General features: G+C 34.8%; 2 protein-coding genes and 2 long non-coding RNA genes across 4 annotated transcripts; all 4 read right to left on the bottom strand.

The window, feature by feature from the left end:
* Positions 1 to 379: 379 nt before the first annotated feature.
* LOC132036737 (uncharacterized) lies at positions 380 to 2486 on the bottom strand. Its single transcript, XR_009409654.1, has 2 exons — positions 2013 to 2486; positions 380 to 1062 (listed from the first exon to the last, which is right to left on the bottom strand). It is a non-coding gene; the product is annotated as an uncharacterized LOC132036737 (long non-coding RNA).
* A 1200-nt stretch (positions 2487 to 3686) lies between these two features.
* LOC132035876 (uncharacterized) lies at positions 3687 to 5008 on the bottom strand. The gene is made up of 2 exons (XR_009409457.1): positions 4888 to 5008; positions 3687 to 3998 (listed from the first exon to the last, which is right to left on the bottom strand). It is a non-coding gene; the product is annotated as an uncharacterized LOC132035876 (long non-coding RNA).
* Positions 5009 to 16296: 11288 nt separating this feature from the next.
* LOC132038404 (cell wall integrity and stress response component 1-like) lies at positions 16297 to 17166 on the bottom strand (the record flags this gene model as incomplete). The annotated part of the gene is made up of 1 exon (XM_059429078.1): positions 16297 to 17166. A coding segment is annotated over one exon (870 nt), but the record flags the coding sequence as incomplete, so codon positions are not given.
* Positions 17167 to 17487: 321 nt separating this feature from the next.
* Positions 17488 to 19867, bottom strand: LOC132036600 (uncharacterized). The gene is made up of 2 exons (XM_059426969.1): positions 19433 to 19867; positions 17488 to 18041 (listed from the first exon to the last, which is right to left on the bottom strand). The coding sequence occupies exons 1-2, from the start codon at positions 19532 to 19534 to the stop codon at positions 17640 to 17642; spliced, it is 504 nt and encodes a 167-aa protein (XP_059282952.1). The 5' UTR covers positions 19535 to 19867; the 3' UTR covers positions 17488 to 17639.
* Between the last annotated feature and the right edge of the window lie 5053 nt (positions 19868 to 24920).

Genomic DNA, 24920 nt, shown 5'->3' with positions numbered 1-24920 from the left:
ATAGATAGGCGAATATTGCAATCGCTGTGTATTAAATTATCTCTTTTCATATACCATGTTTTCTAAACGGAGTAAATGATTTTACAGGGAGATAGGTACAAAAAAAGATATTTTTTTTCCCTCTTAATATTTTATGTCGTTAAAGAAATGAAAAGTTACAATCCAAATGATCTTTGGATTGATCAGAAGATCCTTTCAATTGCCTAGAATCCATTACTTGAATGAAACTAGATCTTATAAAATCATATTGGAAATTTGAGGATACATTATGTACTTTGCTAAAAGAGCCTAGAGATTCACCTTAATGGCAGTGCATAAATGTAAAAAACAAAAACCTTTTAAGTAAAGGAGTAAGGGGCAAAAACAAAACAATGAGGAGTTACAAGGTAGTGTGAATTTTTCATTAAATGTTAACTTATAAAAAGAAGGTGAATATCCTTTTATTCGACGAGGAAAGAAGAAATAAGTATCTGAGACAATAACAATGAAGTTTACAGGGGGAACTCATCAATTGATGCTTTCTGCGCTCAAGGACGGAGTCAGGGCCGAAAGGGGCTCATCCGCATCGTCATCATCGGGAATCATACTGTATATACAACAACGGTTTTTTTCTTATGTATATATAATAGATAATGAACTCCTCGGTGAATATGCATCTACCACTTGTGCGTTGTTTCTTTCAATTTGTTTTTTTTTTAATTATAATGGTGGCATGGTATGGTATCTGGACTATAGTGGGTCCACCTCGACTATTTCATCGGACACGCGACCGATACCTACTAGTAACTCTTTCAGGTTCTTTTATTAGCCAGTCCATTCTTTGGACGTTCTTCAAGTCAAATTAAAAGAAACTGCTAGCAAAAATGCTCCTTAAAATGGCCTTAGTTTCCTCAAGCGAAGCATTTCTTGTAATCATAGTCACACAATAAGCTGAGAGTTTCTTTTGTTTTAAAAATTTCTGATATTCAGATGAGTTTGTTGGCATGAATTCAAGGTTGTAAATGTACCATACGTAGGACTCTTCATGGTCTTGAAGTCTTCGTAGACTTTAGCCACAGCTTCCTGCACAGAGTAAAAACTATTTCATGTTGATACTAGCTTTAGTATTTTTGCTTGAATATTGATGATATTCCTTCCACTTAATGAAACTGGGATGAGGGAAAACATATAAAGAATGTGCCTATGGGGGAGCTAGGTTCCCCCATTAAAATTCTCAGCGAACTAAAAGATCGACTCAAATCAAAATATTTTTCAATTTAGTATAATTTGATGTAGATGATAACAAAAAAATTAACAGAGGATGGATTAGTTGGGCCATTAGATTCCAAATATTAGAGAACTATAAATAAATAAAAACAGATTATAGAGGACGTCCTTATCATCTGCCTAATATCTGTATATATTGATGTCCTTGTACGTAGTAGGTAGTAAATGCCAAATATAGCAACAACCATCGATTTATTTGATGTAAGCAAAATCATAGTTGAATTAGATATGCACTAATAAAGTTCTCGACGTATTTACTTTTTTTCCAGTAACTTGCTCCAATTCCATAGAGAATTACAGTGAAGAGATTGTTTATGAAGCTCAACCAGAGAAATCAAATTGTTTTCAAACGCTCCTTCCGTTTCATTTTGTATGTCTTAATCTGATTAGGCACGAAATGTAATGTGTAAATAGTACTATTTTTAATCTTGTTGCCTTAAAGTAAATGTGTGTATAATATATCTAGAATATCTTTTGAATTTTATAGTCATAAACATGAGATGTCATTCTTTTAACAACGCATCATTAAGGGTAAAACAATAATATAGAAACTGTGACTTATGTATTAAATATATATAAAAGTGTTCTTCTTGGCATAGACTAAAAAGGAGAGTAAAATACATAAATTGAAACATAGAGAGCAAAATATTATTATATTTGCAGAATTGGAAACTAGAGATTATGAAAGTTTAGGTTTTGAAGACCCAAAAAACAAAAAAGTAAATAGAAAAGATATGATAAAATACCTGAGCTAGCTCATAGTTGAGATTGGAGGAGAAGAGAGTTTGAAGATGAAGAATAATGACACAGTTACATCCTTGGAGTAATTCTATAAAAACAAAGACAAGGGAAGACCTTTGTGTTTGAATTTCATTTCATCATCAATCAAGCTTCTTTATAGGAACTCTCAACCTGCAAATGGAATTGAGGGCTGTTATTTCAGCAGATTCCTTTTGTAGGTTCATTGAACCTGGTCATCCTCACTAGCATTACATGCTACGCCCTCCGTCTCAAAATAGTTGTCACAGTTCGCTTCTTGAGAGTCAATCTGATTAATCTCCTAAATTAAATTGATTAAATTAATTCACTATTTTAAGATTAAAATATATATATTCAAAAACAATATCAAAAGTATTATAAGTTGCAATTCTTCATATCAATGTGGTGAAGACAAAAGTTTTGAAAAATATTGGTTAAAATTCATGAAGTTTGATTCCGGAGAAAAGAAACTTTGACAAATATTTTTGAGAGGGAGTGAGTATAATATTATAATATTATGATGGTGGTATTGCTGGAGCTGACACTTCACGGCGTATTATCAACGCTATAATAACAAGGCATCCAACTTTTAGACTTTCCTCACTTATAAAAATGAAAGGTGAGTCATATAGGTAAAAAGTGCATGACCTGATTGATAATTTTAGAAAGATTCTTTCTCCCATTAATATTTTATTTAGCTTTATTAGAACATAAATTTTTCTTATAAAAAGATATTAGAAAAGGATTGAACCCATAAAATAGTGCGACATAGGAGGATAAAGAAGAGTGCATTTTTCTTCTGCCATAGGCACAATTAATATACTTAGATAATTTGCGTAACTAAATTAAGAGCCTCCTTATTTATAATTAGCTTATTTTCGTTTAATTTTGTCTATTCTAAAAGATTTCTTTATTTAGTTTCTTCGTTGTGTAAAAATAAAATCTCCATCATTTTTCAATTAATTCAATGTATCAAAGAAAATCTCCTTCTCCATTTATTTTTGAGTGATAAGCGAGATCACATTGTTTATAAGTTGTACCACTAAAAAGAATAAAAACTTTAACATAGATAGATTTTAATTATCTCACCTCATCTCTGGAATAGTTTTGTATGTTAAAATTAGTCGAGAGACCAACTATTCATCGATAAAAGTTCATTATATTAAACTGCTCCATGATAATGATATGATGGAGTCAAAAACAAACAGAAGAGAAGTCTAAAATGTTGAAGTTGACTGTTGACCTTTGAATGTTGACTGTTGACTAGATCTCGAGTTTGTCGGAAGGCTTGAAATTCTTCAGGAAATAGAATTAATGCTCTTGCCTTGTACTTTTATACTCTTGAAAATATATGTGCTAGACGAGAGAGAAAAGATAGTATTCCATGTAACTATGATAGAGTCCGTTTATTTACTTCAGAAAATGATTTTAGCCTTTTATTGGTCGATCAAATTGGGTATCTAGTCAACAGAACCCATTCTAACGTAATTTGTCGAGTTCTTTACATTACACCTCTAAAATAATTTAAGCATTTATCCTCGAGTAATTAATTTCATTAGGGACCATTCGGTATTTTAAAGAATTCTACTACTCGGGGCATTTATAACATCAATTTCTATAATTTTTTTTGTTTGTAAAAATTGTAATCAAATATCAATCACTTGAAAGCAAAAGTTATCAGTTGCATTGTTATATATAGATGCAAGAGATTAGCAAAATGGAAAAATCGCTTGACAATAGCATTAAGGGCGTAAGGGAGTAGCACTATTCTAGGGATTAGCACGGCCAGCTGCACCAACAAAACTGAGTAGGCAAAGCGACGTTGCCTCTGCAACTGGCTTTGACATCCATACCGTGTCTCTTTTGACATTCAACCCAGCAGTTCCCCTCCGCCACCTCTCCTCGGCAATGTGTTGTCACCCATGGCAGCCCTTCATTACATTCTTTTGCCTCAATCCCTATCATCTCATGAACTGCATATATATATATATATATATATATATATCAACATTTTGTAACATTATTAAAAAAAATACGTTAATTAGTGACGGACAAATTTGATAACTAAACAACAAAATTCGTTGCTAATCTTTATATAGCGACGGATCATCAGATTTTTTTTTAGCTAAAATCAATTTTGCGGCGGATTAGTTACGAAGTTCATAACTAATTTTGACTTTTTTGTAGCATAATAGTTTGTTATTATAGGGATTGTGGGTTTGTCTCACACCGGTGAAAGTAGCTTTTCTTAAATACGCTATAAGTCAATGCCGACTTCAACTTTAAAACTCATACGAATAAGAGTGTTCAAATGCAAATATTATATGTTTTCTTAAAATTTAATAGATAATTCGGTTTTATTTGAATTTAAGTTTCTCTGACGAAGTGGTTACCAAAATTAATATGTATGATTTTTGGCTTTTTTTATATCACGATATTAGTTTACCCGTAATTTACTAATGAATATAGATTTAATATGTTTTAAAAGTCACTATGCTATCTTTTATGCCTTAAAGCTAGTCTTATTTTCTCTATTATGCTTGTTCTTTTTCTAACACAAACTCGTAAATGTCAAATCATTTTGAATCAGATTCTTTTGGCTCAAAGGCAGGAGGACTGTGATTTGGCAACCAGTTTGCACAGAATTTTATGTTTGCCACAATTTTATTTATGCGTTATCTTTCTCCTTTCTCTAGTTATTTGAATTTTCGTCTGGACAAAAATTATAAATCCATGGGGGCGAACGCGAAAAAGGTGACGAATTAATAAAAGGAAAAAATTGGCAATAACGTTTATAACTTAAGCTGCTGTTGCTACTACTACTACAGGTCAATTGTAGTCTAAAAGGGTGAAAGTAAATACCTGAGAGAAGGAACACAATGAAAATGGCGTCATGAAGTGATTTTGAGATGCTAGACTTGGCCATTGTTTTAATATATTGTTAAAATGGAAGAAAAATAGATGAAATGAGCATGTATTTTTGTGTACATTGCTTCAGTTGTACAATGTAAAATTTATAGAAAGAAAATCTAATTAATTGTACACTTGTCATCTAACTATTCGTAGTCCTCTAACAAACTAATTAATTAGTTGCACAAAAGGAATAAAAGGCAATAGATAACGAAATCTGAAGATTAAATTACATTTCCTCTAGAAGCCCTTGTGCGCCATATGACTCACACTAGTGACGATAGCGAAGCTTTTGCCCAGGCCCAATAAGTCTATCCATTTTTTAAAACGAATCAAATCCGACCTATCAGAAAAAAATTACTATGTGACATTAGAAAAATATGTCTTCTAAAAAAATATGAGTAATTTTTTTTTAAAGTCACGTGTTATTTTTTAATTAAAAAATAACCTAAATGATTTTTTTTTTAAAAAATTCTGTCAGCGAATAGGGTATACTTGCACCATTTTATAACAGCGGGGTATATTTGTACCATTTTGTAACGGTTGAACTAATCTTTCCCACTCAAAAATGTATGTTGTCGGTAGCCATATATTTGTTTAGAATTTTATTTCTTATGTTCAGTTGTGGGAAATAATTAAATTCAACATTAAGTTATTAAAGTGCGATCACCTCTCATTGGGTCAAGCTATTTAATTTTTATTGTAAATTTCAAACTTCAAATTCCATAATTTTTCTGATAAAAATTAATAAAATAAATTTAAAATTCATAACGAAGTTGTTGTTAAAATCTCCTTATGGCAACCGTGCCATATATAATGGGATAGATCGATGTAGTACAAAATAATCATTCTATCCTTAATTTATAATTTTACTATGATAATCTTAATTAAAAAATTAATAGATCAATTTCTATGAAATTTTAAATCTAATCTAAGTATTTTTAGCAGAATATTAAATATTAAAATATTAGAAATATTTCTTTGTATTGCTATGCAACATAAATAAAGGGATTAGAATGTTTTCACCTTCGTTCCTTCAAGTTGGAGTAGTTACTTAATTGAATAGGGTGCATACTTTTTACTTTACCAAGATTTTGTGTACTAAAATAAATTTTTAACCAAAATAACCCATTTAAAAAAAAAAAAAAAACCTAAATAACTTTACGCATGCTGGTTATGTGCGTAAAAGGACAGTGTAGTTTTACACTTAAGTCCTTTTACGCGCTGTATGACGATGCGTAAAAATAAATCTACGCCCTTCTTCTTCCCCACCACTGGTCCCCCAATTCAAAAAAAAAAAAAAAAAAGGAAAATCAGCCATTAAAGGTCCCTTTTCGAGGTCCCACGCGATCAAAAACATCATTTTCTTGTTGATTTCCAACCCAAAAGTCAATATTTTTGGTATATTGAAGTCTAGGAACAAGTTTCTTCGCAATGAAGCGGCGTATAATTCAATTAAGAAACTCAAAATCAAAGCTTCAATCTAGGTATTTTACTACGATTTTTCTATTACATTATTAACCTAAGCATTACTATTGTGCGAATATGGACAAAAAAAAAAAACTTTTACGCACTTTTTTTGTGCTCAAAAGGGCTGTTTTCAGTCCGTTTTTTCATTTTTTTAAATTTTTTTGTTTGTTTATTTGTTGTTAATTTGTTAATTGTTTATTTAGTATTTGGCAATTGTTAGATTAGTTATTTCAATTGTTAGACTAACTAATTATTTATTTAGTTTTTGTTAAGCCAATTGTTTATTTGTTAATTATTTGATTAGTTAGTTAATTTTTTATTTATTAATTATATGCTAATAATTTGTTAATTATTTGATTAGTTAGTTAGTTGTTTATTTATTAATTATATGCTAATAATTTGTTAATTATTTGATTAGTTAGTTAATCGTTTATTTATTAATTATATGCTAATTGTTTGCTAGCTAATTGTTAATTTTTTGATTTGTTAATTATTAATCTTTATATCTTTAATTATTAATTTATTTATTTGCTAATTAGAAATTGAAAATTCTTAGTTTAGGATTCAATCCTTTGTATAATTTCTCGGTAAAAGATTACATAACTAATACTACGTATTAGAGATTAATTAAAAAAATAATGATTAATTTAAAATGCGTAAAAAATATACCACTTTAATCCTTACTTCATGTATTAATGATTAATTTAAAATGCCTAAAATAGATAGGACATCACCATGGAGCCGGGGCCCTTCGACAACAGAGAGGTACTTTATCCATAGCATGAGCATAGGTCCCAGTATGTATGGGATGCACTGGTATCCTGAGTAAGTGTTCTGCCCGTTCGGGGGAGTCAACATGGGATATTCGAGGTTATTCCCCACATCCTCATGTGTCATAGATATACTACGTCGGGCGGTATCTACCTCTGCATCGAGGTTGGTCGGCTTATGCACGATAGGACTCTAGTGACGGCCATGATTGAGCATTGGCGACCGGAGACCCATACATTTTATCTCCGCACTGGCGAGGCTACCATCACCCTGCAGGATGTCAAGGTGATTTATCGTCTGTGATTGATGGACGATGTGCATTGTATAGAGTGGAGCCTCACGGAGACGCCGTATCGCCGGGTGAGTTGACTAGGCTCACCGGGTTTCGAGTCTCCGCAGGGATATGCGTGGACGGAGTCGGTTGTTTACGGTCCTCCTCCATGTTCACTTGCGCCTCGTAGATGCGAAGAGGATCCAGATTCGACGAGCGACGCCTCGGCGATGTTGACCGACGTGCTCGCTTATATCTTCTCATCATATTCAGGGGCATTATGTTCCTGAACACGTCGAGTGCGGATATGAGCATGAGGTATCTGCTCTTTATTGAGTATCTAGACCAGCTGGGATGTTACAGTTGGGGCCGCCGTCCGGCTTACGTGTACGGAGGATTTGATCGAGCCTACATGGGCGAGAGGCTTGAGGTCGGCGCATTTAGCCCTTACTCCGGGTAATATATTTAAGTGTGTGTAATAAAACACTAAATATATTTTTTCGAAATGATGACTGATAAATAATTTTTTTGATGACTATGATAGATATGGGTGTGGACTAGGCTTTTTCATCCCATAGCTGCTCACCCTCCCGATGACTATGTTGCTGAGGATATGCTATACGCGCGGAGATGGTCACAAGGCCGTACCAGAGGTGTGGAGACGCACCATGTCATTCTCCCGTTTAGGGATCAGTTAGACCGCATGACGGCGCCCGAGGTAAGTTTTTTTTATTTAACATTAGTTTGTTATTTTTGTTAGTCTTTTATTGTTAACTAGTTGAATTCCTTTTATAGGCTTTCATATGGACGCCGTATGATCAGATTTTGGGTCTGCTGCCGGCGTTTTGTAGGGCTGGGGAGCACATGTGGATGGCACGGTGTCCATTGATCCATATGGACATCGTTGAGCATCACACGCCCGACCGCGTATTACGACAGTTTGGGCATGTGCAGAACATACCCGTGGCTACACGTTGGGAGCACACCCACTATACCAGGGACGAGCGTTCAATCGACAGTGTGGCATGGTGGGCACGTATTCTCCAAGAAGTCGATGCATGGAACGCGAGGATGACGACTCTAGCGGCGGTCGTACATGACACTCCGGTCCATGAGTACATGACGTGGTACATGCGTATCACTCGCTCCTTGATTGCCAACCCCTCGACCCCGCGTCCTGATGGTCGAGGATATGCATCACTCTCAAGAGCTTATGAGGCGCTAGTAAGTTTTATTAGTATTAAACTTAATCCATCGTCTTATTAGTATTACTTTATGAATTTATTCAATTCTTAAAATTTGCAAATATATGCAGCTACAGATGACTCTGATGATACGCCGTAGAAAGTATTCCCCGACGAGTCCACCGACCCCGGGGATAGCGGCATATGCAGCACGGATAGTTCAGCTTACCGACACCGGTATGACATGGGCACAGGAGTGGTATCGTGTCGATAAGGATGTTCCAGAGCCTGCACCATAGGGTGTTCTTGAGGGTGGTAGGGCTGATAGAGGTGGTCGAGCTGGCAGAGGTGGTCGGGCTGGCAGAGGTCTAGTAGATGAGCCTGACAATATAGGCCATCAGGCTTCGTCGGCTACAAATATCTAGTCGACTTCTTCTTCCAGGCCGTCGACTTCACAGAGACCTGGATATACGCCAGAGATGTTCCCACATTATGATCCTTGGTCATCATTTCCACAAAGCCGATTAGTGATCTACGTATGGGAGACGGAGATGAGGACATAAACTTGGATATTATTTTCGATGACTACTTTCTTCGTCCTACGACCAGCCTCCGCGGCACCATCCGCATCTCCGCTCCGCGGGCCGCGCCAGAGCCCTCTCACATGCCATCTCAGGAGCCCATCGACACACAGGTTTGTTTTGTTACAATAAAATAATGTATTAATTAATTATTTTATTAATCTAAACCAAATTATTTACATATATTATAGGTTCATTCTTCTGCGCCCGTGGACCCGTCTCCTCTTGTTCGGATCGACCCGTCTCCACCTCCCGCCTACGGCTCCGGGTAGCGCTCGGAGACCGTTAAGGAGCCGGTAAGGAGCCCTCTCGACCGCCCATCTCAAGGGGCGTCGACACACGGATGTTTGTTTTTTCACAAAGAAATAATTTATTAAATAATTGTTTATATGTTATTTCATGTTTAGTTTATGAAACATTAAATTCTTTATATGTTATTTCAGGTTCATTCTTCTGCTCCTGTGGTCCAGTCTCCTTCGATTGAGTCATCTCCTGAGGCATTTACTAAGGCTACTCAGGTGGAGACCGCGGCCGTCTCCCACAGGAAGCATATTTTCACCCAGGGTCTGAAGAAGGGGATGATCATGCCATAAATCATCCTGTCATTAAGAGGAGGAGAGAGGATCCTGATGATAGTGAGGGTGGTGGGGTTAGGAGGATCCTTAGGCCTTAGGAGATTGTATATTTGTAAATAAAATGTACATTTTATGTTAATATTATATATATTTTTGGGTATTATTTTTTTAATGATAATTAGTTATTTTAGTATTTATTGTCGATTAATAATAACTCGTGCGAATGCGTCCTATATTAATTAGAACCCCATAACGACGATCTAAATGTATATGTATAACAAGTTTTCAAACTTACTTCGGAGCACTTTACAACCTCTAAAACGACGATCTAAATGTATATGTATACTTGATGTAATGAGTCGATATTATTGTACACGAAAAAAAAATATTAAGCTCTATATAAAATATTTATATTCTGGTGTTTTGAAACGTGACTAATTTTCGGTCAAAGTATGGAAAAAAGCTTAATTTTAAGTTTGATTTCCAAATAATAAATGTTGGGGCCGGGGTGGAAAGGCACTTCACGCACAGATTCTGTGCGTGAAGCCTAGTTTGGTTCTTTTTTTTTTTTTTTTTTTTAACAGGTTAGTTTGGTTCCAAAAATTTATTTTTGGGTTAGAAAAATCTTGGGCTCGTCATAAACCATCTAGCCCAATTCATACCAGTTCTATTTTATTTTATTTTTAAATAATTTGTTTATCAAAAAAAAAAAAAAAATCGCATGGCTACTAGGCCGGTCAAAATGTTTAAGTAACATATTAGACCAAGTCAGCTTAGTTTTTACACTGGCTATTAGATCGGTCAAAAATGATTGAGCTAATGAATGAGCAGGTTAATGAATAGGTTAAGCATGTTATATTTTATAGGCTAATTTTGCTTCTCGTCGCCACTTCCATCACAAATACGGCACCTCAATGAAACACGTTGTGAGTTCGGAATTGATAATATAAGTTGCTAACTACTCGTAAGCTAAAGTACACTGTTCTCCATATTACTTGAAAAATACCCTAACATATATTATTACTTATAAATGACCAGAATAGTACATATAAGCTGCATGAGTAGTATTTTAGGCATTAACAAGGCCAGCTACACCAGCAAAATTGAGTGGGCATACCAACATCGCCTCTGCAGCTAGCTTTGACACTTAAACCGTGCCTATTTTGACATTCGTTCCAACATTGCCCGCCTGGCTCTTCTCCTTCGCAATCTGTCGTCACCCACGGCAGCCCTTCGTTACATTCTTTTGCCTCAACCCATATCTCGGGAACTGCACACACCAACAATTTTGTTAGAAATAATTGCACAGCTTGCCCTTCAAATGGGCTGGTCTTTAATTTTTGCCCTTCAAAATCGAACTTATGCAATATTTAGTGAATTTCATGATACAATATACTTTGTCTAGACCAAAGTTACCGAATTCACATGGACTCACATGTGGCACTACTTATCCACCGTGCTTCTTGGAGTTTTGCTTTTTATAGGACGCTTAAGGTTTCGATACACATTAAGAAAAATATATATTTAATAAATCAATTATAAATGGTATTTAATTCAATTATATCTATCTCTCAGTTTACGACTATATGTATTATTGGAAAACTAAAGGTGAAACGGGGGGCAAAAATAATGTATTCTTGATTTTCAAATACTTTGTACCAAATTGGTTTTGTTAAAGTGACAAATAAAAATGACGTGGGGGAGTAGAAATAGAAAAAAAAATGCTTCTTTTGGTGGTGGTGTGTGTTTCTCCTTTTCGGGGTGTTTTTCTCATTCTTGATACTATTCTCTGGCTGGACACATATTATAATCCATGATAAAGAAAGCGAAAAAGATAACAAATTAATAAAAGAAAAGAGTATCAATTTTGGACATAAGGTTCATACTACTATTACTACTGGTCAATTGTAGTGTAAACTGTAAAGGGGGTGAAAGAATGTACCAAAAACAAAATAAAAGAGTGAAACTAAATACCTGAAAGAAGGAACACAATGAAAATAACGCCATAAAGAGATTTTGAGATGCTAAGTTTTGCCATTTGTTTAATATTTTGAGGTTATGAAATACAAAATATGTCTAATTAACAGTTTTTTCTCTTCATTTATAACACAGGGTTCCAAATATTTGTGGAAAATTAATAACAGTTCTATATTATTGTAATTCTGCGGGATATAGTGAATCAAATTAGATTTTGACAAAAAATTATTTTGGCTCTTTTAATATTATTAAAATATGATCACATATTTAGAGATATATATTTTACAAAATGTTGATTGTAATATTAGATAGTATTGTTTTATGGTAGCATATATTTGAATGATATATTACAAAATGTTGACAGTAATATTACATACTCTTTAAATATTTAGCATATATTTGGATTATACTTTACAAAATGTTGGCGATAATATTACATATTGTTTAAATTTGGTAGCATATATTTGGATTATTTGGGGTCTTAAAGGGGTATCGGACACCGCGTTAAAAACAAAAAGAATGTAAAATATACACTATTAGAAAAAGATGTTTTTCTCACGTGGGAAATTTGTGCTATAAAACATGATTTTCCCATCTCATTCCCACAGAACCAACTCACTGGAAAAACGTAGGGTGGGAAACATGTTCCTACTGAAACGCTGGGAAACTTCCTACTTTTTTCATGTGAAAACACTACTCTATTTAAGATTTTCCCACCGACATTCAGTGGGAAATAGCCACTGAACATTTTTCAATGGAAAATCAATGGGAAAATAGAGATTTTTTAGTAGTGATATTTACAGAATAATATACATTAGAAAATGTGAATAGTACATATCTTATTTTAGGATCCACTACGCTAATGATAGAATATTTTATTCCTTCTGTTTATTTTCTTATATATATATATATATTGTACTAATCTCTTGTATTTTATTAATAAATTGAAATAATCTTTTTTCAGCTTCCGTGTTTCTGACAATATTCATTCACTAGTTTCTTCTCTGTTGCTAACATAAATCTAACTGAGGAATTTGATTACCTTTTAATTAAAAAGAATGTGCATATTCATTTATATAAAGGTTACTAGTGTTATGGAATGAAAAAAACCGAGAGAGAAAATTGAAGAGAGAATAAACTATAACTCTTTGTATTGATTCTTGAATTGTTTTTGCATTGAAAAATAAAAGAATACATCTCTATTTATAGAAAAGTAAAGAGAATAAAATAAAGATACTAAACTAAAAGGAAACTAAATATTCTATAATTAATGTAGTAACCAGACTTAGAAGAAAACTAAATGTTCTAGAATATTTCTAGCCAAAAAGGAAGTAAATATTTCTACCACTAATTAAATCATGAAGCGGAAGGAAAGTAAATTTTAACATTCCCCCTCAAACTCAAGTTGATGTATCCAACTTGAGTTTGAAGACTTGATTGTTCTAGAAAAATGCATTCTTCGTTGCTTCTGTTGCGGCAATCTAAAAGAGTTGATCCTCCTTATCTTCTCTACCAGTAATGCTTGTGAATTGCCTAGGGTGTCTTTGAACTTGCACACTTTGGTAACATGACCGGCTTGTTTGTAATTTCCACATATTGCATCTGATCTCCACCAACAAAATTTTTCCTAGTGTTTTTTTTTTTTTTGCAATATTTGCAAGGAGGATAGTTGACTTTTCCTTTTTGGTGTTTTGCATAAAAAATACCCGCGACAACTTTATCTTGTCTGAAAGCTCTTCTTTGTTCTTGTGCTTGAAGAGCGCTTATTAATTCTGCATGAGAGATAGTAGAGAGATCTTTAGACTCTTCTAGAGTGGAGATTTTAGACTCAAATCTCTCAAGAATAGTCACAAAGATTTTTTCAACTATTCTGTTATCCTTGAAATTCTTGCCAAGCAACCTGATTCTATTGACAATCAAAGAAATTCTGTCAGAATATTGAGTGATTGTCTCATGCTCTTGCATTCTAAGAGATTCAAAATCTCTTTTCAAATTCAAAATTTGAATTTGTCTGTCTCGTTCACTTCCTTGATATTCCTTTTCAAGTTTTTCCCAAGCTTCTTTTGTTGTTTCACATGCAATAATTGTAGAAAAAATTGAATCAGCAACAGAATTTTGAATCACAATTTTGGCTTTGTAAAAATTTTGGTTTTCTCTTCTGAGTGAGCTTTGATTTGGGCAGGAGTAGAATTTTCAGGGAGTGGTTCTATGGGTTTATCTTCCTTGACAACTTCCCACAAATCATAAGCTTCAAGATAAGACTTCATCTTAACTGACCAAATTTGATAGTTTTCACCAGTGAAGGTTTGTGGGGCATTGAAAGAGAGATTATTGCTTGTCATGATTTGAAATACGGTTAAAAATAGTATGGGTTAAAAAATGGGTTAAAACTGGTTTAAAGTAGCCCTGCGTTAAAAATAAAAGTAAGGGTTAAAATTGGTTTAAAGTAGCCCTGCGTTAAAAATAAATGCAAGGTTAAAATTTGGTTGAAAATGGGTTAAAAGTGGTTGAAAGTAGTTCTTTTTCTACAATGAAATTACAGATCCATTGAGATGAATGAATCTGGCGCTGATACCACTAGTTGGAATCGAAATAACAGGACGTCACTGGAAGCTTATAATTTGCAAGCCTTGAACGACGATAAATCAAACAACAAAAAAAAATATACTAAAGACGCATAATACTTTGATATTATTCGGTCAATTGACCTACATATAAAAAACTAATATAAAAGAGAGCATAAAAACTAGTCATATGCTTTAAGAAATTGCAATTCTGTAAATTTGTGAGAACATGATAGTGGTCAAATAAAAGTGTTAATTTCCTAATCTCTCTGTCCCAATTATGTTTTTCTTTTCGAGATTTAAATTATACGGACTTTGATAAACATTTTTGTTAAAAGGAGAAACCTAACTGTGAATCTTCAATGGTGATTGAGAGAGATAAGGTGATTGAGGAAGAAGAGAGGTAGGCACCAGTGAGTTTAGAGAATAACCGACTTAGTCTTTCATTCCACACTTCTTAAATATATACATGTCATTGATTAAAAAATGCCAGCTGTAAACTAACCACCTCTAATTATGTAACTAACTGTGTACAACCAGTCTAAGCTATCCTATTGAATGTACAAGTAAAAGCAGCAGTTAACACTAATTTCTACACTCCCCCTCAAGTTGGGTCCTTGAAAATGTCAACTAATCCCAACTTGAACAACATGTCATTGTGGAGCCTTTTCCCAGAGCCTTGGTGAATATGTCTGCCATTTGTTCCTTGCTTGCAATGTGCTCAGTTCTTATTAGGCCTTCTAGTATCCTTTCTCTAATGAAGTGGCAGTTTATTTCTATGTGCTTAGTCCTTTCATGATACATGGGGTTTGAGGTAATTTGTAGTGCTGCCTTGTTGTCACAGTATAGGTCCATTGGTAACTCAACTATAGCACCCAGCTCTTGTAGCAAACTTTGCAACCAAACAATGCAGCAACTATTGTTGCCATGCTTCTATACTCAGCTTCTGCTGAGCTCTTTAACACTGTGCTCTGCTTCTTAGATTTCCATGAGACTAAGGAATCACCAAACTTTATACCAAAACCTCATATCGACTTCTACAATATAGGTAGATGCCAACGAGCATCACAAAATGCAGTTGATCTTGCAAGTTCGTCACTCATTAAGATTCCTAGGCCAGGTTGTTTCTTGATGTATCTGACTACATGTAAGGCTGCATCATAGTGTGACTTTTTGGGGGCATGCATAAACTGGCTTAGGTGCTGCACAGCAAAGGAAATATTTGGCCTTGTTATGGCTAGATACAACAATCTTCCTATCAGTCTCTGATATATTCTTCTGTTTTCCAGTTCTGTATCATCATCAGTTGTTTTGAGTTTGTCATCACCATCAGTTGTTTTGAACATATCACCATACTCAAGATTGGTGAGTTTTTGATTTTGTTCAAGAGGAGTAGCAGTTGGTTTTCCTCCCCCTAATCCACACTCTGCTATCAATTCCAAGGCATACTTTCTTTGATTCATTAATATACCTTTGGCAGACCTGGCAAATTCAATCCCAAGGAAAAATCTCAATTCACCTAGGTCCTTCATTTTGAAGTTTTGATGTAAAATGGATTTGGCTTCTTGAATCAGTGCTGGATCACTGCCTGTAATCAATAGATCATCAACATATACAAGTATGATGACTATACCAGTTCCATTAATCTTAGTGAATAGGGAATAATCCAGTTTACTTTGAGAAAAGCCTGAATCTGTCAAAGCTGTGGTAAGTTTAAGATTTCATTGCCTACTGGCTTGTTTCAGGCCATATAGGGACTTAAGTAGCCTACATACTTTATGCTCCTCCTGGCTACTAAAACCAGGAGGCAAGGTCATGTAAACCTCTTCATGTAGGTCACCTTGGAGGAAAGCATTATAGACATCCATTTGCAAAAGAGGCCAATTAGATTGAGCAGCCAAGGAAATGACACACCTTACAGTTACCATTTTAACCACAGGGGAAAAGATATCATGGTAATCCAAACCTTCACCGTGGATGCACCTCAGCAACAACCCGGCCTTTCTCCTCTATAGTGCCATCAGCCTTGTACTTTATTTTAAAAACCCATTTGCAACCAATAGGAGTATTATCTACAGGTAAGTCAACAATCTCCCAAGTGTGGTTGTCATGTAGGGCAGCAATCTCTTGTTCCATAGCCTGGACCCAACTACTATCTTGAGCAGCTTGAGTGAAAGAGGAAGGTTCAGGGACTGAAGCAGAAAAAACTGTAAGGTATGACTTGTAGGAAGGTGAGATAGATGAGTAAGTCATGGAACTGGAGATAGGGTGTGAGGTAGAAGATTTGGTGATATAATCAGTGTGCCAAATAGGAGGTTTAGAAACTCTTGTAGATTTTCTAGCAGCAGGTTGTATGTGTGAAGGAGAGGGAAGAGATGGAGGAAACGAAGAAGAAGAAGAAGAAGAAGAAGAAGAAGAAGAAGAAGAAGAAGAAGAAGAAGAAGAAGAAGAAGAAGGAGAGAGTGCAGGGTCAGATGGAAAAGAGGGATCAGATGCATAATCAATAGGAGGTGCAGAGGCAATTGATGGCGGGTCAATAGCTGATTGGACAGAGTCCTGAGAAGGTGAAGTGGGAGATGGGGATGAAGAGGTAGCAGGAGGTGTTGCAGTTGGAGGAAAAACAGTGTCTGTAGGATGTGGATAGGATGAAGAGTGAGTAGGAAAAATAGTGTGAGAGTAGTCTGGTGCTAAGAAGGTGTGTCTAGGATACTTAAAAGGGAAAACAATTTCTCTAAAGGAGACATCCCTACTAACAAAGAAAACACCAGAGGAAATGCAGTAGAGTTTGTAGCCTTTTGTGTGTCTGAGTATCCCAGGAAAATGGAAGGTATAGCTTTGGAGGAAAATTTATCTGTAAACTGAGGTTTGGTTGCATAACATAAGCAACCTAGGACCTTCAAATGATCAAAAGAAGGAGAAACTCCATGAAAGGCTTCATAAGGTGATTTGCCTGATAGAGAAGAGGAGGGTAGCCTATTTATGAGAAAACAGGTTGCAATGACACACTCACCCCAAAATTTGATGGGGATGTGGGCTTGAAATCTAAGGGCTCTAGCCATCTCTAGTAAGTGCCTATGCTTTCTTTCAGCAATACCATTTTGCTGAGGTGTGTGAACACAAGAGCTTTGATGGATTATTCCAAGGGAGGAAAATAGAGAGTTACATTGAGAATTGAAGAATTCAAGACCATTATCTGATCTAACAACTTTGACACATGCAGAAAACTGAGTTTTAATGAGAGTTAGAAAGTTTTTTATACAAACAATGGCATCACTCTTTAGTCTCAAAAGAAACAACCAAGACATTATAGATTAATCATCAACTATTGTGAGAAAGTACTTGTGACCATTGTAAGTACATTGTTTATATGAGCCCCAAACATCCATATGTAGAAGTTCAAAAATACAGGTAGTTTTAGAAGTACTAGTGGGGAATGGAAATCTGGTCTGTCTTGCAAGAGGACAAACTGTACAAGGGGAGAATGTCTTATTCTGTAAAAGAGGTTGCAAGGTCGTGATCTTCTGCAGTACTGCAACTGGGGCATGCCCAAATCTCATATGCCAGATAGAGGGATGAGCTTGAGTGGATGAAGAGAAGCATTGACGTGAGGTTGAACCTAATGTTGTGACAAATGCAGGTTGCTTGGTAGATGGAAGCAAGTAAAGACCTTCCTTCTCCTTACCAATCCCCAACACCTTTCCAGTGCAAAGGTCCTGAAAAAGATAGAAAAAATGATAAAAAAAGGCACAATAGTTTAGCTCTTTAGTGAGTTTAGATATGGAGAGCAAATTGTACTCAAAATGAGGGACATGAAGCACATTGTGTATCTCAGTACTGCCAAATAGAGTCACTGTGCCAATGTGCCTTACTTCAGTAGTTTGACCATTTGGCAGATGAACAAAGCTAAAATGGGGAGGAACTACAGTAGATTTAAGTAATGAATCCAGGCTAGAGACTATGTGATTCGTAGCTCCAGTGTCAACCACCCAAGGTTTTGTATCTAACAGTAAAGACAACTATCGGGCAAAGAGGAAAAGTTTCTTTGACATATACTGCCATGTTAGAACGGGTTGTTGGAGGTCGTCCTTATCAACCATCTTCAGAACATGCTGGTATTGCTCAGGGGTAAATGTTGGCACTGTTGGAACTACCAGTGGAGAAGCGGCTGCAAATGATGAGCTTGATTCTCCCATCTCTATTCCATCAGCATAGGTCACATTGTTAGCTTGAGGTTTTCTGTTTCCTCCAAACCTTTGTCCTCTATTATTCATCTTCTCCAAAATTATGCCCTCTATCATTCCTATCATCACCCTTCTTCTTTGCATATTTATGATCGTGAGGGTACCCAATCAACTTGTAGCAGGACTTTCTAGTATGGTTCCTTAGGTGACAGTTATCACAATACAAGTCATTGCTCTTCTTGTATCTATTGTTTTGGATAGATGCCAGGGCAGTAGAATCATGTATGTCTAGGTGTTGCATAGACATAACAGAGTTAGAAATCAAGTTTGCTTGTACTCTTTGACTCTCATCTTGCATAATCATGTTGTAGGCCTGGTTGAGGTTAGGACTAGGTACTGTCATGAGAATTTGACTCCTGGATTGTGCAAATGTCTCATTGAGTCCCATTAGGAATTGTATGAGCTTTTGTCTTTCTATGTGTTCAGAATATTCCTTATACTTATCACAATTGCAGGCATGAAATGGAACCAATGAATCAGATTCATCCCAAAGATTCTTTAACCTAGAAAAGTACTCGGCTCAAAGAGTCCTGACTCAATGATATTTCACGATGCGCATTGATAAATTCGAGTTAGGTTACGTTTGTCAAAACGTTCCTTCAAATCTTTCCATACACTATGTGCATTTGATGAAAACATAAGGCCATTGGCTAACTCCTTCGAAACTGAATTTCTCAACCATGATAGAACAAAGGCATTACACCTTTCCCACTCATGTTCCAAATCCCCTTTGTACTGTTCCTTAAGACATTTTCCATCAATAAATCCTAATTTATTCTTAGCTAACAAGGCAATCCTCATAGAACTACTCCAACCAGCATAATTTTCAATTCCAGTGAGCTGTTGAGGAATTAACACAATACCTGGATTATCTGATGGATGGAGATATAGAGGACTCTTGGGATGAATGTCCGTGAATTGTTCAGTCTGTTCATTGTTCGATGAGGGCGAACTTTGAATTCCATTCGCCATCTTCAATTTTCAACTAATTGAATGACTGAATGCAAAATTGTTCCAATTCGATTGTGAAACAGAACAATCGATGATGTAAAGCACAAAATTAACCAGCTGCAGATCACGAGAATCTCCGATTTGTGAGATTTAGAAATTGCACGTTGAAGTCGACGAACTGTGTGCTTCTTCACCTTTCTTCTCCAATGTGTTCTTCCATGGTTGAATTCATCAGCTAGGTCTTAATCGTTTACCAAAGCTCTGATACCATGTTAAAAAGAGAAACCTAACTGTGAATCATCAATGGTGATTGAGAGAGATAAGGTGATTGAGGAAGAAGAGAGGTAGGCACGTTGAGTTTAGAGAATAACCGACTTAGTCTTTCATTCCACACTTCTCAAATATATACATGTCATTGATTATAAAATGCCAGCTGTAAACTAACCACCTCTAATTATGTAACTAACTGTATAACTAACTGTGTACAACCAGTCTAAGCTATCCTATTCAATGTACAAGTAAAAGCAGCAGTTAACACTAATTTCTACAATTTTAAGCTGTAAACTTTTCACTATATTGATATACATATTACATAGAATTGCAACTTCCTTGGTAGAGCAAGACTTCGAATGGGCCCTACCCGACACGAATCCCCATTAATCGCCAATGTGTGGTATTTTAACCGGATGAGAAACCAAAAAAAGAATTACAATTTATAGTATTTTTTGTATTATATTTTAATATCTAAATTTTAATTTTAGATATTAAATTATTCTAATTCAATTTAGCTTCGAAAATAGTTAAATTGACTCTTTAAAAGCAAACAGTGACAACTTTTTTAGGAGAGAGTATTTTACCTTTTTCTTCTTTAAAAAATGATTAGAAGTAGGAGTAAACAAATACATGGTCATCAAATGAAAATAATGAAACTGGGAGAAATTTGGGCAAATGGTGAAAAAGGACAAAAAATAAAAAACAGACCTGATGAGAAGAGAACCCGAAGAGTAGTCTTTGAAAATCTAAAGCAAAATAATGACTCAACCCTGAATTTTAGCCATGAAATTGGAAAGTCAGTGAACCGAAACAAAGTTTGTGTAATTTGAAAGAAAAGCGAACCCACACGTACTCAAGAAGAAAAAAGAATGGCACAAGACTAAGTTTCGCTATGTGGAGTTCTTGAGCCTTTCGATCATTTAGCTCGAACCTTGACATCAAGGAATATTTACTTTTACCTTTTTTCTTCTTCAAATTTTATTACACTCGACTCATTTTTTAAGATCATTTAAACTTGGGACTGTTCAGCGTAGCTCAAGTCAGTCTGCTTACCTCATGGGACTAGATTGGGCTGGCTTGTGGTCCAATTTTTTTTTTTTTAAAATAAACTAAAAGCATCAATTATTAGCTAATTAAACAAAATGACAAAACAAAGTCCCAAACGTAAAGTCTTTTCTCAAGTCTTTCAACTTTCACTTCAGCATTTATCTTTTTTCTGTTTTTGTAGAAGTATTCCTTTTAAATCCATTGGTTAGAACATTGATTGACTGGTCTTCTCGATATTTGTCTTTGTTTTGTAATTATTTTTTTTGTTTGTGATTAAATTGTCTATACTGCGCATGGATTTCTTTCTCCTAAATCATTGAATATGACAGCGTTGTGGATGAGTGACTTTTGTTAGTTGACTTTGAAGTGGTTATAAATTTTTTTTGAATCTTGCATTATTGTTATTTTAGTTTGCTTAATTCATTGTTGAATGTTATGATTTTTATTTTTTCTTTCTTCTATCTGTTTTGCAGGATTAAAAATGGTGCATGTCGGTTGAATAGGATGGGAATTACTTTTTGTTTTTGTTTAAAAAATGGCAAACGAGGAATTTAAATTTTGGTATTAATAGGAAGTTGAGCACTTGAACAGTAAATATTCATGAAAGGCAATTTAATGGAGACTCGATGTCCATTCGAAGTACTTCTGCTTACTATCATGTGTTTATAGGAGTTCACTTGCAAAAATATGAATAAAATTTTATGCTATTAATTTAAAATGCAATAGAACCAAAGTTCAAGTACTGCGTTGGGCTGGAATGAGATTTTGAAGGGTCATTTGCACTTTTGTACATATTTTGTGCTGGTCTTTAATTTTTGTCCCTCAAGGCCAATAATTTTTTCGCGGGCCATAAGTTTATATTTTTGCGTCATAATATCCAACAAGTTATTTTTGGCCCCCCTTAAAAAACTTATGCCCGCTAGTTATATAGCAACTACGTATATATACATCTTAAGGAGAAATATTTACAAAACGTGACGATAGTTTTATATTTACAATACATTACATTACAAACCCTATACGAAACATAAAAAAAATTATTTTTAAAATTTTTTTTTTTTTTTTTTTGCTCAAAAATTTATGTATGAAATGTGTATATCTTGCTCAAGGCTTAAAAAGTTCACTCAAAATTTAGTGTATGAAAACGGTATGAAAAATGTATGAAATGTGTATATCTCTTTCGAGGCTTAAAATATCCACTCAAAATTGTGTGTATGAAAATAGTATGAAATTTGTATGTCGCTCAAGTCTTAAAATTTCGCTCACATTTTCGTGTATAAAGTTTATGTTAGATTTCTATAAATTTAATACAACTACAATAACATTGTATACAACTTTGATACAACATTCAAGACTTAAAGTAATTGCTCAAATTTTTGTGTATGAAATGTGTATATCTTGCTCAAGGCTTAAAAAGTTCGCCCAAATTTTATGATGAAGAACGTATAAAATGTGTATATCTCGATCAAGGCTTAAACATTACGCTCAAAATTTTATATATGAGAATGGTATGAAATGTGTATATCTCGCTCAAGACTAAGAATTTCATTCACATTTTTCGTATATAAAGTTCATATTTGGTTTCTGAAAAATTAATACAACTACAACAACACTGTAACAACTTTCATACAATATTCAAGGCTTAAGTTTTCGCTCACAATTTTGTGTATAAAAATTATATTAAAAATTTCGCTCACACATACACATTTCATACACAAAAATTTGAGGTAATTTTTAAGCATTTGAGCAAAAAAAAAAAAATAATAATAAAAAATATATAAAAAAATATTTTTTTAAAAAAACTTAAAATATTTTTTTTAAAAAAAAATTATTTTAAAAAAAAAATATATGAAAATCCGTCATGGTTCGTAATATATCGTTATGTTTTAAAAAAATAAAACTATACATATATTTTGTAATAAAAAGTGTAAGAGAGCACCAGGTAAGTTTAAAACAGTTATAAGTTCAATTTTGAAGGACAAAAATTAAAGACAATCCCATTTGAAGGGAAAACCGTGCAATTTCTTCGATTTTAATTTGAATCCTATGACTCGCGAAAGTTGGATTAGATTAGGCTGGACCCAGAGTTATCCGCTTTCCTAGGTTCATCCGACCTCATATCTCTTGTACAGTGTCAAATAGAATATAAGGTATGATGTGCGGTCGTGCACAATATGAGGGTATCAACGATTAAAGATCTGCAGGATGGAGAATGGGGCTCATTGGACGCTTCCCGTAATTTCCTCAACATGCCTTGGAAGCACATTGTGGGCTCTTCAAATGGATTACTTCTCTGTTGCCCAAACTTTTTCGAGGAAAAGTCACATTTTATTGTATGCAACCCCATCACCAGAGAATACAAAGTCCTCCCTTGACCCCACAAGGTTTAAGGACATGTAGCGTTGACATTCATTTGCAAAAGGGATCATGGTCGTGCATCACTTGATTGGATCAACTATGAAATACTCCGGGTTGGTATTCCAAATCTGCGAACATACTCTAAAACGTACAAGATAGAGGCATTTTCTTCGTTGACTGGGGAATGGAAACAGTCTCATCTTGTATATATCTGTCTTGCCATTTAATATGCATTGGACAAATTGCCTTGGCGTTTTGCTAGATGATGTGATTTACTGGAAAGACCCACGAGAGTTCCAATTGGCTTCTGATTGATCCATGGCTGAAGATCACAATTGCCTGCAGAAGGTGAAACAATTACCACAATTTCTCGCTTGTGGTCATGTGAGGCAAAATCCATTATGTTAGAAGTACTAGTGAGTGCTTATAGAGCTATGGATTTTGTCAGACAACAAAAGAGTTGAACGGGTCATGAAACTTAAGGTGAGTTTCACAGAAATTAACCAAAATAATTTCAATTATTGCATACAGGACACAAACATAGGACATTTTCATCCATGCAGCTCCCACTTGATTTCCTTAGCTACACAAGGAAACTTCTGTTGGTATGATTTTGAAAGTGCAAAACTGCATGAGATTAAGATAGCAAGTAAAAATAGCCTTTATGATCACTTCCTTTATCAGTGGCCTTGTGCTCCTAATTCTACCGTTGGCTATCAATCACATTTAAGCCTTTGATTGAAACTGTTTGCAAGCCAAGAGAATGCCACGCATGACGTTTTTTTGGAGACACAAGACAAATTTGTTACCTACACAAATTGTTTTTCCGTTCCGAATGGCACAACGGGCTTATCCTTTGTCATTGCTTTGCCCATTGCAGTGGCAACTCTGTAGAAGAATTTGATCTACTTTCATCTTCACAACACCTTACTGTAAAGTTGGCTAGCAAAAGTGTTTACTACTTAATTCAGTCTCACCCGGGCCCCCACCAATTTGATCATGAACATCCTACATTGATCGAGGTGTTAATTAAGACGTCTTCTTGGGGCATCAAATAAAATTGGAACGATACATAGAAAAATTGAGTATTATGAGCCAAAGCAAAGGTTTGAGTTCAACAAAATTAAATAAAAATGCATAACGCCTTTAATTTGAACGTCCTTGTAATTAATGTTTTGTGCTATATAAGGAAAGCGTTTAAGTTATATATATACACCATTCGTATCGAAATTTTTATCCGTAGATATCTTTTGAGTGACCTAATAGTATAGAAGCATCCTTAAACTAACGATGTATAAGTGATGTAAACTACACTCTTTAGTAATTAAATTATATTAAAGAGCTGTATAGTTGACCATGAGCTTTGTAGTGTACAGGGTCAAGCTAGTGACAGGTAAACAACTACCTGTTGGCATGAATAATGGAATGGACCCATAGGTGGAAAAATTGTAGAATATTCCAAGAAAGAACGGACCTGCCCACATTAATTAGGTATTGGATTATACAATCGTTGCCAAGGCAAAGAAACTCCAACTCCTCATCCTTTCACACCCAAAATAAATCACCAAAGTTTGTCTCAATATTTTCACGTGCTTTAGAGTAAGTACTAGGAGGATACTAGGCTTTTTGACGGAATCACCCCAAGAAATGAAAGATCTTTTGTGGCAAAAAGAAGGATACCAAAGAAAAAGCTAATTATTCAATAAGGGAATTGAAGGTACG

The sequence above is a fragment of the Lycium ferocissimum genome, chromosome 11 (assembly GCF_029784015.1).
Source record: "Lycium ferocissimum isolate CSIRO_LF1 chromosome 11, AGI_CSIRO_Lferr_CH_V1, whole genome shotgun sequence".
Lineage (NCBI taxonomy): Eukaryota > Viridiplantae > Streptophyta > Magnoliopsida > Solanales > Solanaceae > Lycium > Lycium ferocissimum.
This window is presented reverse-complemented; position numbering and strand designations above follow the sequence as displayed.

Coding starts and splice junctions, on each gene's coding strand:
- LOC132036600 (XM_059426969.1), bottom strand. CDS start 19,534: ATGGAATTCAAAGTTCGCCCTCATCGAACAATGAACAGACTGAACAAT. Junction 18,042..19,432: donor CCATCCATCAGATAATCCAG/GTATTGTGTTAA, acceptor TATCTTTTTCAG/GACCTTTGCACTGGAAAGGT.